General features: G+C 40.0%; 1 protein-coding gene across 3 annotated transcripts in view; it reads right to left on the reverse strand.

Annotated features, from left to right (window-relative positions):
* The window catches only part of SPRYD7 (SPRY domain containing 7), a 354,235-nt gene that overhangs the window by 325,898 nt on the left and 11,427 nt on the right, over nucleotides 1-16,910 (reverse strand). The window contains exons 3-5 of one of the 3 annotated variants that reach the window (XR_013813876.1): nucleotides 14,942-15,108; nucleotides 10,679-10,781; nucleotides 1,329-3,784 (exon numbers count right to left, since the gene is read on the reverse strand). Coding sequence is in view for 2 of the 3 variants with exons in the window: in XM_079779130.1 (XP_079635256.1) it covers nucleotides 3,687-3,784; nucleotides 10,679-10,781; nucleotides 14,942-15,108 (368 nt within the window). In the remaining variant the exon portion in view is untranslated. Of the gene's footprint in view, nucleotides 1-102; nucleotides 3,785-10,678; nucleotides 10,782-14,941; nucleotides 15,109-16,910 lie in introns of those variants that run through there. The other 2 variants (XM_079779130.1, XM_079779131.1) reach the window with 2 other exon arrangements.

Consider the following 16,910-nt stretch of genomic DNA (forward strand, 5'->3'; position numbering starts at 1 on the left):
ACCCCCCGCCCCCACTGTCCTCATCCATAGGTGTACAGTCTCTTTTTTTTGTCCAGTCTCTTCCCACACCCCCACACCCCTCTCCCCCCAAGAATTGTCAGTCCACTCCCTTTCTATGCCCCTGATTCTATTATATTCACCAGTTCATTCTGTTCATCAGATTTCTTATTCACTTGCTTTTTATAGTCACTTGTTGGTAGGTATTTGATGTCTTTTTGTTCATAATTTTTTACCTTTTTCTTCTTCTTCCTCTTCTTAAAGAATACCCTTCAGCATTTCATGTAATCCTGGTTTGGTGGTGATGAACTCCTTTAGCTTTTTCTTGTCTGTGAAGCTCTTTATCTGACCTTCAATTCTGAATGATAGCTTTACTGGGTAGAGTACTCTTGGTTGTAGGTTCTTGCTGTTCATCACTTTGAATATTTCTTGCCACTCCCTTCTGGCCTGCATAGTTTCTGTTAAGAAATCAGCTGAAAATCGTATGGGTGCTCCCTTGTAGGTAATTAACTGTTTTTCTCTTGCTGCTTTTAATATTCTCTCTTTGTCTTTTGCTCTTGGCATTTTAATTATGATGTGACTTGGTGTTGTCCTCTTTGGATTCCTTTTGTTTGGGATTCTGTGCGCTTCCTGGACTTGTAAGTCTATTTCTTTAACCAGGTGGGGGAAGTTTTCTGTCATTATTCTTCAAATAGGTTTTCAGTATCTTGCTCTCTGTCTTCTTCTGGCACCCCCATAATTCTGATGTTGGTACGCTTAAAGTTGTCCCAGAGGCTCCTTACACTATCTTCATATTTTGGATTCTTTTTTCTTTGTGCTTTTCTGGTTGGGTGTTTTTTGCTTCTTTGTATTTCAAATCTTTGACTTGATTCTTGTGTTCCTCTAGTCTGCTGTTGGGTCTCTGTATAATATTTTTTATTTCAGTCAGTGTATGTTTAATTTCTAGTTGGTCCTTTTCCATATCCTCAAGGGTCTGGCTAAATTTATCGGCCTTTTCTAGGAAATTCTTGAAAAACCTTATGACTGTGGTTTTGAATGCTATATCCAGTCATTTTTTTCCCTCCATTTCTTTCGTTTGTGATCTGTTACTTTGTCTCCACATTTTTGCTGCTTCCCTGCGTTGATAGGGTAGCTTTGTGTGCTAGGTTTCCTATATGGCCCAGTGGGTCGGCCTCCCAGTCACCTGAGGTGGATACTCTTGGTGCACCCCTTTGTGGTCTGTGTGTACAGCCTTGTTGTAGTTAAGTCTTGATTGTTGTTGGTATCACTGGGAGGAATTGACCTCTAGGCCAATTGGCTTATGTGTATCAGCTGTGTCTACGCCGGGAGACCTGTGCTAGAGACAGCCTTATAGGACCAGACTTGCAAAATTGCAAAAGCCTCTGTGCTCAGCTTGGATGGGGCGGAGTCTCAGGGCTGAGCACAGTCTTGGCTTCCCGTTAGCCCTGCCCTTGCGCGCGCGCCTCCAGACCTCTGCCTTCCGCGGCTCCCCTGAGTTTCCGCCCAACAGTCCAGATTCCCCCAGGCTCGCCCAGAACTGGAGTTCAGTGCAGTCGAAACTGGGGTTCAGTGCAGTCAGGAGCTTCCGACTCCCTTCCGCTAGGGAGAGCTAGTGGCAACCTCAGCAGTCAGTCTTCTCTGCGCGTGCGCGCCTCCAGACCCCTGCCCGCCGCGGTTTCCCTGAGTCTCCGAGTCTCCGTGCGCCTTTCTCTCTACCTGACAGTCCAGACTCCCCCTGTATGAGCCTGGGTCCACGGGGTTTCGCCCGGAACTGGGGTTCAGTGCAGTCAGGGGTTTCCTTCCCTCTCCCGCCAGAGAAAGCCAGCCAGGCACTCAGCCGCCCTTCCTCTCTGTGTGCGTGTCTCCGTACCTCAGCCCTTTGCAGCTCCTCTGATTTTCCATGAGCTTTTTTCTTTCCTTCTAGTTGTAGAATTTCCACTCAGCCAGCTTTCCTGTGGTTCTGGATGATGTCCGTTCTGTTTTTTAGTTGTAGTTTTGAAATTGTTGTGCGAGGCAGCAGTTTAGGTGTTTACCTATGCCGCCATCTTGGTTTCTCTCCTATGTTAATAAATGTTAATAAAGTAAATCAATGTTTTCAAAGCACAATATCATGTGTTTGTCTACCAAATAAGCAAAAAAAAAATATTGTACAGTATTCTTTTGTCTACAGGTCAAAAATAGTTTGTCTTAAATCCTTAGAAAATTTATAGTAGACAATAATTCTCAAAGAATTCTCTCTAGAGCAGTGGTTCTCAAACTTTAGTATTAAAATCCTCTGAAGGGCTGTTCAAACCGATTCCTGGGCACTATCCCCAGTAGTTTCAGACTCAGTGAGTGGGGCCTGAGAATGTGCATTTCCAACAAGTTCCCAGGTGATGCTGATGCTACTGGTCTGAGGACCACACTATGAAAATCACTGTTAGAGTCAACAAGCAAGTTACATTCATCAAGTGCCTATGATGATGAAGGTGTTTTACATATATTACCTTATTTAACTAGTTATAAAATGTTATCAAAAAATATGATTATCCCTTTTATAAATGGGGTATCTGGGCTCAGAGAGACTGAAAAACTCACTTGAGGAGATAATGGAATTAGGAGAAAAAACTACAATTCAGATCTTGGATTCTAATGCCCATGTTTTTCTAGTACAACATACTGATCCCTTGTTATCGAAGGAGTAAAATGCACGCATCCTTGGCATGTTCATTTGAAAAGGAGACTGTACCAAGATATGTACAGTGATTAGATTGGGTTAGTAGGGTATAAACTCAAAGATTCTTGCTGAAAACTGCATAAAGGCTTAGGGTCATGAAGAGGACTCATTTATCTCTAAAGTTCTGAAATAATCAAGGGTGAAGTGAATTTACTGTATAATTAACAGAACAGAAGAAAATGTATTTAATATAGTACTGAATATTCATTAATTACTATTATTTTATTATTCCTTACAGAAAAAAACACACATTTAAATAAAAGTCCCTAAAAGAATAATCTCATTTACATTTAAGTTTAAAGCATCCCACTATTCTAAGTGTCTGCCAGTGTACTATATCACCAGTCACCACTACTTACTCTGGAATTGAAGTAACACAGCATAATGGTCTTCAATACTAGAACACTTATCTCCTTTCACAAAGCAAATCAAAAGCAAAGACATACGAACAAACTAGGCAATTTAAATTTTAAGAAAATGATACATCTCAGTAAATAAATTGCTAAAAGTGAAGTTGCCAATAATATAAATCTCTGTCACTGTTATACTTTATAAAAAAGAACACGAGACACAAAATTATTGGACTGCAAACTTAAAATAGTTAATGAGCTCTAAACTTCAGAATGACAAAAACTCACCCAACTCTACATCTCTATCAAAACAAATAATTTATATAAGACAGATTCCCTTTTAAATATATATACATATTTCAACTTAATACTGTTAATCATACCCAGAGTTATATTTACTTAAATAAGAATTAAATAAACTGCCCAAAATGCTGATTTCATATCACAAAACATAAGTACTTTAAATCACAATTTTGGGGTGATATATTGAATACATTGGTTCCTGAAACAATATTAACAAGCATATTTTTAATAATATATTTTCATCTATAGGTCAGGTAAAGCTTTATTAAATGGTAAACACTTTAACAGTGCAGAAGTACAAGTTTCAAAAACAAATACATTCAGAAGATCTGCTGTTCAAATAGTATTTTTTCAAAACCAGGTGGAGGAGTATGATAAAATTCACTGAACTGGCAATCCAAAATTGCACTGTCATCAACTAGAGATAGAAAAAGACAAAATAAATTAGAAGCAAACACCTTAATTTGTATGAATACATAATTATAAAATAAACTGTTTCCAGAATAACTATAATATCAATAGGCAAAGAGAATAAACACATCTACTGTCCAGGTTACAAAACATGATCCTATTGGGTAAAAATAGCCACAAAAAACCCAAAATCTATCAAAAACACTGAAAGGCTATACATCAAAATATTATTAATAATTATCTCTAAAGGGTGTGAGTATGGGTACATTTTTTAAAGATTTTTTTTTTTTTTTTTTTTTTTTTTTTTTAGAGAGAGAGGAAAGAAGAAGGAGAGAGAGAAACATTGATCGGTTGTCTACCAGGATCAAATCTGCAACCTAGGCACGTGCCCTGACTGGGAATTGAACTGGCAACCTGTTGGTGAACAGGATGACTCCTAACCAACTGAGCCACACTGGCCAGGGCAGACTAGGGGTAATTTTAATTTTTCCTTATTTGCCAACTAGTATTTTCTAAACTTTCTACAATTAACATTGTTTTAAAGTTTCATTTTGAAAAAAATTATAGCTTCACAGGAAGTTGCAAAAATAATATAAAGTCTCCAGGGGTAACATCTTACATAACTACAGTACAATATTAAATCCAGAAAACTGACATTGACAAAATACTGAATAAAATACTAGTCTCCAGGCCTTATTTAGGATGTACATGTTTTTACCAACATTTACCCAAAATAAATGAATGCATATAGCCATATAAAGACTTATACATGAATAGTTGTAACAGCTTTATTTTATTTTTTCAATCCTCACCCGAGAACATGCTCATTCATTTTAAAGAGAAGTGGCAGAGAGAGGGAGAGAAAGAGAGGAGGGGAGAAGAGAGGGAGAGAAGGAGAGAGGAAAGAAAGAGGGAGAGAGGGAGAGAGAGAGAGACTTCCATGGGTTGCCACCTGTACGTAACCTGACTGGGGATCGAACCCACATCCTAGGCGTGCTCTGACTGAGAATCGAACCCACAACCACACTGGCCAGGGCTGTAACAGCTTTTATTTTTAATAGCCAAAAACTACAAATAACCTAAATATCCATTAAAAGATGAAAGGAAACACAAATTGTGATACTTCCACATAATGAACTATACTATTTGGCAATAAACAAACAAACAAACAAACAAAGTTGAATTATTAACACTATAACACAAATCAATCTTAAAATAATTATGCTGAGTGAAAGAAGCCAGACCAAAAAGAAAATAAAAACTAAATAATTCTGTTTATATAATACTCTAAAAATGCAAGATAATCTATAGTGACAGAAAGCAGATCAGCGGTTGCCTGGTGGGGCAGTGGTTGCCTGGTTGGGCACCCAGTGGGGCCTGTTTGCCCATCGCCATGGTGTGGAGCAGGCAGTCCCCGAAAAGAGCAGAGAACCATGGGGAGCGGGCCTAAGCCATCAGTAGGACATTCCCTGAGGGCTCCCGGATTGGAGAGGGTGCAGGTCGGGCTGAGGGACCCCTCCCCCCCCCGCCCGCACGAATTTTGTGCACCGGGCCTCTAGTAATACTCTAAAAATGCAAGATAATCTATAGTGACAGAAAGCAGATCATCGGTTGCCTGGTTGGGGCTGCGATGAGGAGGAGCAGGAAGGATTATAAGGGAGCAGGAGGAAACTTTTAAGGGTGATAAATATGTTGGCTATCTTGACTATGGTAATGACATGGATTATTATTTTATAGCTCTTGTCAAATTGCACAGATATATTTAATGAACATTACTAAATATTTTATATTTCATAATAAATGGTGAAAAAAAGTTAAGTACTGGATTTGACATTCTTGAAGTCATAAGTGATTTTAACAAGGGTGGATTCAGTGAAGTGGTAGTAAAGGCAGCCAAACTGGATTGAAGAACAAATGAGTGATACAATAAAGACAGTGGTATAGGCTATTCTATAAAAAATGCAGCCATGCCGGGAAGGATAAACTTAGGGCTAGTGGGGGGTAGAGTTTAAGAAAGAGTTTTTCAGATGACAACGATTCAGAATGCTTATAAGCATTGAAGAGAGAGGTTGATGACATGAGATACAGATGAAGAGCTGAAAAAGTGAAGTCTCAGAGTTGGGGAGTTTTAAGTCTAGATTACAGAATGAGCTTCCGAACATGAAGGGCACCACTTCCTCTGAGAAGCGATGAAAGGAGGCAAGATTGGAGTAGATCCAGAAAAGCTTCAGGAGGGTAGGGAGGGAAGGTCGTCTTGATAGCCTGTTTCTTTATAAAGTAGAGGGTAAGGTCATCTACAGAGAACTGAGTAGGAAATTCAAGAAGCATAGTGAAGGTCTGGGATGTTTAGAGATGTAAAGGAACTGCCAAAAATATTGAGAGCTTATATTACACTGGAAGTCAACTTTGCAATGACACTTTTCTTCAGTGTTATACTTCCCCCATAGATTGAATGTAAGAACAGACAAAATGAATGGCAGGATTGATCTAGAATTAGAGGAATGGGATGGAGGACAAAGGGTAAGGAAACTTAAGTTTTACATTTATATGTGACTAGAGGCCCGGTGCACAAAATTCATGCATGGGAAAGGGGTCCCCTCAGCTCGGCCTGCACTCTCTTCAATCTGGGACCCCTCAGGACCTCAGGCTCCAAACCGCTCACCTGCCTGCCAGCCTGATCCCCCTAACTGCTCTTCCCTGACAGCCTGTTTGCCCTAACTGCTCTCCCCTGCTGGCCTGGTCCCCCTAACTGTTCTCCCCTGCCTGCCTGATCGCCTCTAACCTCCTCTGCCTTGGCCCCGCCAACATGGCTTTGTCGGGAAGGATGTCCGGAAGGACATCTGGAAGGTCGTCCGGAAGATGTTCAGTCTAATTAGCATATTACCCTTTTATTAGTATAGATGCCACCTTGTCCTAAAAATGCAGGTTGTTCCCAGGTTTTCCTATCCTGGAAGGGGAGCCCGCAGTAGCATCCTGGGTTCTGACCAGGGCTTATGTGCTTGTGCTTTATCTCAGCAGATGTGATTCCTACAAGAAAACTCTTGGATGTACCTTGAACATTTCTATCGAATTTGCCAAATCATCCTCCAAAAATGTTGAACTACTTTAAACTCCCACCAGCAACCATGCATGTGCCATGTCCTACTTTGATGCCAGTATCATTGATTTCTCCCTAGAAGCTTCCCTCCCGTCAGCCAAGACTGCTTGGTACTTGAGCCAACCTCATTGTTCAGCTGGGGACTTGATTTCCCGAGATAGAATTACGGAGGAGGAAAAATAGTTTTCCTCTACCTTTCTGAGTTCTTAGTGGAGGCCCTTGTAATGAAAGACAGATCACCAAGAGAAAAACAAAAGTTCATTAACACGTGTACCTCTTGTATATGTGGGAGATCCCAGGGAAAAATGAGTAACTCCCCAAGATGGCTTAGAATGCAAATTTAAATACCTTCTTCCTAGGGAAAGGGGATGGGAGATGTAGGCCTCTTAGAGGAGAGTAAATGATTTTTAGGAAAGATGAATGGGGGTGGGGGGAAATAGTTTGTAACAAAGATTGGGTGTGATGTTAACTTCTACTCTCCTGTCCTGTGACAGGAGTCAGTCTTCTCTGACTGATGACACTTCTCCCGTCAAGGGGACCTATGACATTTAAGCTCCTTTAGGGGGGTCCGATTTTAGGCAGATCAGGAGACTTCAGTGAAATCCTCTGCATGCATTTGCTGTTTTTCAAGCATCTGCAGCTCAAGATCATCAATATAACAACACGGCATATGTTGGGGTGGCATGTTCTCTGACCTTCAGAATAAACCCAACAAAAGCTTGTTTCCTCTCTTAGATGATTTGCCACAGTAGCGTTATTCCCTGGAGACGGTATTCTGACCAGACCTTCCTGGGAGTGGTCATAACATTACCCTGTGTTTGTAGAAAGATGTGGGCCACATCACTAAATAATCCAGGGGCAGTTTTCTCATCTTGTGGAAAGGAAGATAAAGTTATGATAGTTTATCTCCCTTTCCACAGGTTTCTTGTGGGTTTGTATCTCTGCTCCCCTCCCCCAACCCCAGCACACCCAGAGCCTCCACCTTGAGCCTTGGGGCTGCTGGGTGCCAGGCCTGTGGGTTTGTGTCTCCAATCCACACCTGCCTCCCCCGCCAGCCCCAGGTCCGCAGTGGTGGGGCTTGGGGCTGCGGGGTGCTGGCCTTCCTACGGGTTTGTGTCTCCGATCCAGCCCCCCGCAGCCCCAGGTCCGCAGTGGTGGGGCTTGGGGCTGCGGGGTGCTGGCCTCCCTGCGGGTTTGTGTCTCCGATCTGGCCCCCTGCAGCCCCAGCGCCGCCATGGCGGGCGGGGCTTGGGGCTGCTGGGTGCCGGCCTCCGTGCAGGTTTGTGTCTCCCATCCGCCCCGGCAGCCCCAGCGCCACCTGGCCGCTATGGGCCTCTCCATCTTGGTTGGGTTAATTTACATACTCACTCCTATTGTCTGGTAGCGTAGCAGAGGTACAGTCAATTTGCATGTTTCTCTTTTATTAGATAGGACAGTATCAGACTACTAAAATATTTGATTTAATTGCACTGATTTATCAATTCCAATTTATAAAACATACCTTACTATATATAATTTACTAGAAGCCCGTTGCACGAAGTTTCGTGCAATAGACTTTTCCTTCACCTGGCTGCCGGCACCAGTTATCCGCCAGCAGCAGTTTTCCTCTGGCCACCCGCCGATCGGAGCGCCTCCCGCCAGCACGATCGGCCACCCCGAGGGGAACTCCCATCGGGAGGCGCTCTGATCGGTGGGTGGCCAGAGGAAAACTGGTGCTGGCGGAAAACTGGTGCCGGCAGCCACGCAATCGGCCACCCCGAGTTCCGCCACCGGCGCCTTCCGCCAGCTCCATCAGTCCTCCCGCTCATCCTGTCAGCCCAATTGGCCACCCCAAGTCCCGCCCCAGCCTGCCGCCGGCCCAATCGTGGGCGTAGCGGAGTGATGGTTATTTGCATACTTCCCTTTTATTAGGTAGGATTACCTACAATTTTATTATCCTATCTAATAAAAGAATAATATGCAAATTGACCATCACTCCATCACACAAGATGGCTGCCCCCATGTGGTCAAAGATGGCCACCCGCATATGGACACAAGATGGCCGCCACAAGATGGCCAGCAGGGGAGGGCAGTTGGGGGGGGACCAGGCCTGCAGGAGAGGAAAGTTGGGGGGGACCAGGACTGCAGGGGAGGGCAGTTAGGGGTGACCAGGCCTGCAGGGGAGGGCATTTGGGGGCAATCAGGCCGGCAGGGGAGCAGTTAGACATCGATCAGGCTGGCAGGGGAGTGGTTAGAGGGTGATCAGGCTGGCAGGCAGAAGCAGTTAGGGGCAATCAGGCAGGCAGGCAGGCGAGTGGTTGGGAGCTAGCAGTCCTGGATTGTGAGAGGGATCCCAGGTTGGAGACCCCCCCCCCCCCGTGCACGAATTTTGTGCACTGGGCCTCTAGTACTAAAAATAATGCTGAATCACAGATATAATTTACAGTAATAATTTTATTTACTACTCATTTATATAATTCAGTCATTCTACTGATATTTATTTCATTTCTCAGGCTAAATGATTTTTAATATTAAACTACATTTCCATTTACTTAGGTAAATAAAGGAATTGCTTTTAGGTATACCCAATATAGAAAGAAAACTAACCTACATAGAGTTTAAAAGTACACCTTTGCCCTGGCTGGGTGGCTCGGTTGGAATGTCAACCTATACACTAAAAGCTTGCGGGATCAATTCCCAGTCAGGGCTCCTGGAGACAACCAATAGATGTTTTTCTCACATCAATGCTTTTCTCTCTCTCCCTTCTCTCTAAAATCAATAAACATATCCTCAGGTGAGATTTTAAAAAACAAAACAAAAAAACACTTTTACATGCAAAGATACAGAAGGTAAAATCACTAAAAAGTAATTTATGAGAAAAGAAGACTAAAAAAAACCTTAATTAAAAAGTAAAGCACAAGCTCTGATAGTTATTATTATATTATTAAAAATTTATATTTATTATTATTTTTCTGACATCCCAAACAGTATGTCCTTACTAACATTGCTAATTTTCTAGGAAATTACTGCAAAAAGTTAATAATTAGCTTTCATTATGGCTCAATTCTAAGAACTTAAATAAGGTAGTTAAATGATAAAATATTTTTAGATCTACTAAAACCATGCACCTGTTGATTTAAAGTTGATAATATAAAAAATAAAGCAGAATAGCCGAAACTGGTTTGGCTCAGTGGATAGAGCGTTGGCCTGTGGACTCAAGGGTCCCAGGTTCGATTCCGGTCAAGGGCATGTACCTTGGTTGCGGGCACATCCCCAGTAGGGGGTGTGCAAGAGGCAGCTGATCGATGTTTCTCTCTCATCGATGTTTCTAACTCTCTATCCCTCTCTCTTCCTCTCTGTAAAAAATCAATAAAATATATTTTTTTAAAAAATAAAGCAGAATAGAGTGATAAAAGCATTCTGGCTATTTTTTTTAAAGAGAGATACCTTATTTTTTTGGCATTTGTCTCAAAATAATGAAGAGAGATGAAAAACAGTAGGAGTGTTGGGGTTAGATGAAATCTAATTGGCTACAATAAATGTTTGAAGATAGGTGGTGGGTACATGAAGGTTCATTATATTATTCTCTTTATTTCTAAACATGTTTAATATTTTCCATAATAAAAATTAAAGTAATTAAGTGGTATAGGGTTATCTCTTAAGTACCCCAATTCTTGCAGGACACACTTATACAGAAACTATAATATTTACACACATTTTATTGGGAATAAAAACCTTCCTTATCCTACTGAATACATTTCCTATAAAAAGTCCTCAGCAAAAGTTAACATATATCTAATAATATTTAGAAATATTTTAGCTTACCATAAACAACTGGATACACTGTCCCTCGTATACCTGATGCTGGACAATGCATGTTTTTTCCATTCAAATATACATTTAATTCTACATGGTCATATGTAATACCCTAGGAACAAAAGAAAATATTAAAAATGGTAAAAATATAAATAACAATTATTAACAATTATTACTAAAATGCTGGAAAACACTCAGATACCAAGCACTATTCTAAGCACTTCATATTTACTCATTTACTTCTCACAAGACAGGTATTATTATCATCTCTATGTTACAGATGAAGTAGCTAAAGCACACCAAGTTTAAATAAATTACCTAAGGCTGCACCGCTGAAAAGTGGCAGGGATGGGATTTAAACCTATGCAGAATGGTTTTGGAATACTTATTTTTAATTTGCATGTAATTTTAAACTTTTAAAACACTCTTTAAAACTTTGCATAGTAGTTACTGCCTGATGACAGAAAGAGAGCTTTCTTTGGAAGAATTAAGAATAGACAGCAGAGATTTTTCAACAGAGAAATCATCACAGACCAAGAAGCAACCACTTTTGACTGTGGATAAATTGTACCAATTTAAAAGCTTTTTAGAGGTAGAAAAAGATCTCATAGATGATCTAGTCTTTACTCCCTCACTTTCCAGTTAAGACAGCAAAGGCTCAGATAAGTCATGGTGTTAAAGGCTATGAAATATTTTCTTCAAATTTTAGCAAAACCAAGGTTAAACAATGGTTTATTAAAAGTTAAGGAATATTGAGAAAGATAAACAAGTTACCTTTGTTTCATTTCAGTTTAGGTATCCTATATAATAAAAGGATAATATGCAAATTGACCCTAATGGCAGAACAACTGGGAATGACTGGTCACTATGACGTGCACTGACCACCAGGGGCACACGCTTAAAGCAGGAGCTGCCCCCTGGTGGTCAGTGCGCTTCCACAGGGGGAGTGCCGCTCAGCCAGAAGCAGGCTCATGGCTGGCCAGTGCAGCGGTGGTGGCGGGAGCCTCTCCCACCTCGACAGCAGCGCTAAGGATGTCCTTCTAATGGCTTGTCCATCGGGGAGCGGGCCTAAGCTGGCAGGTGGACATCCCGAGGGGTCCCGGACTGCGAGAGGGCGCAGGCCGGGCTGAGGGAACTGCCCCCCCACCAGTGTACTAAGTTTCATGCACCAGGCCTCTAGTTTAAATATAATAATAATAAAGCTAGTTGATAATTGGGATTAGCTTTTTTAATGAAAAGGTCTGTTTCACTTAAAAAAAAAAATCCTATATAATAAAAGTGTAGTTTACAAATTGTCCCCTCAACTGGAAGTTCTCCCAGGAGTTCGACCAGGGGGCAGGGCCAGCTGTGGGAAGGGAAGGATTACCTGACTGGCAGCCGGCAGCCACTGGGGACCCTACCAGTGCATGGATTTTGTGATGGGGCCTCTAGTAATTACATAAAAAGCAGTGTTAACTCTCTTTAGACCAAGCATATCAAACTTGTGGCCCACAAGGAATATTTCTGTGGCCCAGCCAATATAATGGTATGTAAGAAACATTTTAATAAAGATTTCATAACTTAATTTTTACAAAATCCTATTATACATAATTAATAACGAATTATAATGTTTGCTAATGACTGATTCCTATAATCGTGTTTCATTCATTCCCCTTATGCATCTTACTCGCAGGCACACCATTTCTCTCCACTAATACTAGCAGTGAATATTTTAGCAGCCGATTGCCACGTCATTAGTCTTGTACTGACTTGTTTGGTGTGCGCAACAGTAAATATTTTGCTTTCAGAGAACAAGAAAAATAGGTTTATTTGCATTACGTTTATTAATTTGTGCAGTTATTCAGTGTCTGGTAAGTTAATGTTCAAGAAGAAAAATTAATTTTTATTAAAATGTTCTATTATTTTATGTTAACGATTACTCATTTATCTCAGCCCTTTGTATTCAGCATGTCTCTATCGAAATAAACCTATGTTTCATGCAAATTGAAGTTTTTGTTTTTTTGCAGCCCATATAAACTTAAACCTTGTTTATTTGGTTCATGTTAGCCTTTGAGTTTGACATGCTTGATTTAGAGGATACAGGAAATCTAGCAGTTCAGATCAGGTGGTAATCCAGGCACCCTTCACCACCTGGTGGCAGCATAACCTAGAGCATAAGGGCAAAATCCCAATACATCCCAATACCTAAGAAAGAAGTGAAGAAGCATGTGAGAATCCCACCCCCATCAGCAGCATTTGGTTCAAATATTTTCCAACTTAACCTGTCCTTTTACATGTCTAAAAATTAGGTTTGATTTTGACATAATGGTGCATTTATCAATAATTGTTTGCAGGTTTAGCGAACAGGCTCATATTAAACTGTCTGTATTATAACCCTAGAATCACCTTATACAACAAGTTACTTAACTTCTCCTAATCTGTAAAATGGTGATAACAATACTACCTATTTCACAGGATCATTATGAGGATTAAACAATTTAATCCCTGACAGGCACTTAAAACAGTGACTGTCTCATAATAAATGCTAGTAAGTATTTGCTCTTATTATTGCATAGAATTTTTACCAAACTTCTCTAAAATTAAATTAAAAATGCCATTTTAGAATGTAGTTTACACTTTTCAAAACTATTTATAAAAGGAAAAAATAAGCATAAACTGTTTCAGGCATGCCTTCCTAGTGCTGTAGTAGGTCATTGTTATTGTATGATTATTGTATGAATATAATCATTGGTTAAATGTTGAAAGCTTATTTTTCTTAATTTCTCCTCAGAGTATAAACTGAAATTCTACATATATGAGAATGTTTTTTCCTGGTTTATAATCCATTCTACTTTTCCTATGCCATTGTGAGCAATTTGATGAAATTTGTTTTCAAGTGTTTGAACTAGGAAGATAAAATTAATGTGGCAGGGTAATGTCTTATTTTCTTGATTCTGCATTTATTTCATCTCTTTTAGTCCTCCTTTTATTAAATGGGCATGAAAATAAAATGTCTAGTTTTAATAATGCTGAAAGAAAAAAATGGCCTTCTTAAATCTGTCAACTTGTGGTATTAGTCATCTCAATGAATGAAATAGGAAGGCAAGAATAACACACAGAAGTTCAGTACATTAACAAAGAAAAACATGTTACTGATTATCCTTTCTCATGTTTGAATTTCATCTTTTAGTGTAAACAGGTTGGCAGCATCAACTTGACTTCGAGATTCTCTTTCAAGAAATAACCATTTGAGTAACAGTATTCCATATTATGAACACCTGGCAATGATCTACTAATACAGAAACAACTATTAAAAAGGAGAGAGAAAAGCAGATTTTTAAAAAAGTTTGTCTTTCATCTTCTTTTTTCTTTAGTCAATCTCAGGGGGAAAACACTTATCAATTTACCTATTTAAAATCCAAGTGTTCTTTATATTTTTTGAATTGCAGAAAAGAGATCAGACCATAATTAAAAATCTTTCCACATCTTTCTTCATTTTCTCCAAAATACTGTGTATTTCTTTAACTCAATTACCTGAATTTACCTTGTCTGTGTCATCTTATTATTAGAAACTTTCCCTAATTATTTACAGATTCCTTTCAACTTGGTACCAGAGCCAGGAACTCATAGTTCTGTGTATAAGGGCACTTTTGGTAAAGGAGAACCAAGAACTCTGTTCTCAATCAATAGCTAACAGCCTGAACTCAGTGTACAAGGTTCTTGGATAACACCATCTGAGAGGAAGTATCTGAAAAAGACAGGAAGGGATCTTTGGATAATATTTTCAATAGGGAAGTTTTAGGAAAGCCTTAGAATTTCAAGTCCATTTCTTTGAAAAGTTAAGAAAGTGAAGTAAATTTAATAAGATTTAGTTTAATGAAGACCAGCACTCCTGATAAAATGTTATTCTTTAACAGAACTTCCTAAAAATTTAAATAATAAATGTCAAAATTTTCTCTGAGATCTCCAGCTGCAAAAATACCTATTCCGGGTGCGTGAACTTTTAAAATTGTGGGCCAAGATTTCTCTGATGTTAGAGAAGCAGGAAATGTTGATCAGCAGCCAATCTGTCATTAACTCTCCTGAATGGAAATAAGGGCTCACACTGATATCCCTCACCAGCAACAGCTGTAGAAAGCAGACAGCTGGGTAAGACAGCAAGTGCTCTCTTTGGAAAATGTACCACCCCATGCTTTGGAATTCAAACCATAAACTCCCAGGCAAAGTACATATACTAAAAGCAGTGCAAGTTTAACAATATACAGTGGAAGACAACTCCTGAAGAAAACTCACCACCACGTCTCCCTCCTGTGGAAGGCTATTGGCTGGCAGCCTGTTTTTCTCCTCATTGTTGTGGTATAGAGCTCCATCATTTCTCATCACCAGACTGTGCACATCTCGGCCGAGAGGAATCTGATTCAAATTAACTTTCTGAGTTGCAACACCAATACCCCAGATTCCTAAAAATATAATGATATTCCTAAAAATATAATGAACTATTGTTTTGAATTTTTATTTTCAAAAAAATCTTTTATACTTTGGCAAGTTACGGTAGGTTCTCTGCAGACATAGCATAGCCTAGGAGATGAGAATGGGCCTTGGAGTTGTACCTAGGTTTCAATCCTGATGTAGCTATGTCCCCTTGGGTAAGCTGCTTAACCTCTCTCTGCTTACTCACTTGTGAATTATGGATCCCAACAGTACTTACCTCACAAAGTTATTATAAGATACATGAAATCCATGGGTGGGGGGGGAGGGTGGAGGGGGAAAGTGGATGGAGATGGGGGTCCCTCAGCCCGGCCTGTTATCTCTCGCAATCCAGAACCCCTTGGGGGATGTCCGACTGCCAGTTTAACCCGGCAGTCCGACATCTCTCTCTCGCAATCCGGGACCACTCTCTTCTTACCACCCACCTGCTCGCTCGCCTCGCCGCTGCTTAGCACTGCGTGGAGGTGGGAGAGGCTCCTGCCACCACCACTGCACTCGCCAGCAGTGAGCCCGGCTTCTGGCTGAGCGGCGCTTCTGCTGTGGGAGCGCACTGACCACCAGGGGGCAGCTCCTGCGTTGAGCATCTGCCCCCTGGTGGTCAGTGCGCATCATAGCGACCAGTTGTTCTGGTTGTTCTGTTGTAATGGCCGCTGGGCTTGTATATATAGATACTGAGATAATCCAAGTAAAGCACTTGGAATGGTGTAAGTACTAAAATAATGTGTAAGTAAAGCACAGAGTAAATATTAAAAAATATATGAGCTATTTTCATTCTTCTCTAAAAATGATTTTTTTAAGAAGCTAAACATTGAATTTAAAGGGCCTGGGGGTACTATTTCTAGCACTATCTCTGAGAAGTGAGAAATTACTATCTTTTGTTTTTGCATCTATATATAATATGCGACAAATAACATATGACCGGGTCAATATCATAGAGAAAAAATTATTCATAAAGTATAAAATCATTTCCTTATCTAATACTTGAATCAGTGAATTAAAAACCTTTTGGTCTTAGGCTGACTTTTAAAGCAAGCAGCTCTCAGAATAAACAGCTCTCAGCCAAACAGATTACCTAGATCTATGGATTTTGTTTCAAACTGTCTCCTTCCCAGTTTTTTTTTTTTTTAATCAAAATAATTTAGGACAAATTCTATAAATGGAAGAAGATCTGAAGATCATGTTGTCAATCAATTTTTCTGCATTGAGTGAGGCCATCAAAAAGCTGCATGTGTGAACTTCACTGTCTTATCCTCCTAAATAAATTGACTATTGTAATTTATTCTCCAAAGTAGGACAACTTTAAGAGTGACAAGAAAAAAAGAAAAAAAAAAAAGACAAGAGATCATATAAAAATGTGTAAAACAGAGTAAATATTTTAAAATATACTAGCTATTTTCATTCACTTTTCTTCTCTAAAAATGATTTTTTAGAAGCTACACATTGAATTTCACAGGACAACAGTTCTAAATAGAGTTACAGAGTCTCCTTATGCTAAAGAACTATGCATGCTGTGATAACATTTTGGCATAACTGTCTCAAGCTTTCATTGAGATCAATGCAACAAATTCCAACAGCACATTTATCCTAGGGACACCATCCTTTACAGAAAACCCACATAAAAATTAGTGTTAGATTTAAGGCTCAAGAAAATATTTGCTTGAGCCTAAATCAGTATTTGCTTGAGCCTTATACCTCAGAAGACAACAGTAAACAGAGACATTCTGCAGCCAGTTAGTTAACTTAGAATGGAATGGAGGACAGATTATATTTATTT

The sequence above is a fragment of the Cnephaeus nilssonii genome (genome assembly GCF_951640355.1).
Source record: "Cnephaeus nilssonii genome assembly, chromosome: 8".
Taxonomy (NCBI): domain Eukaryota; kingdom Metazoa; phylum Chordata; class Mammalia; order Chiroptera; family Vespertilionidae; genus Cnephaeus; species Cnephaeus nilssonii.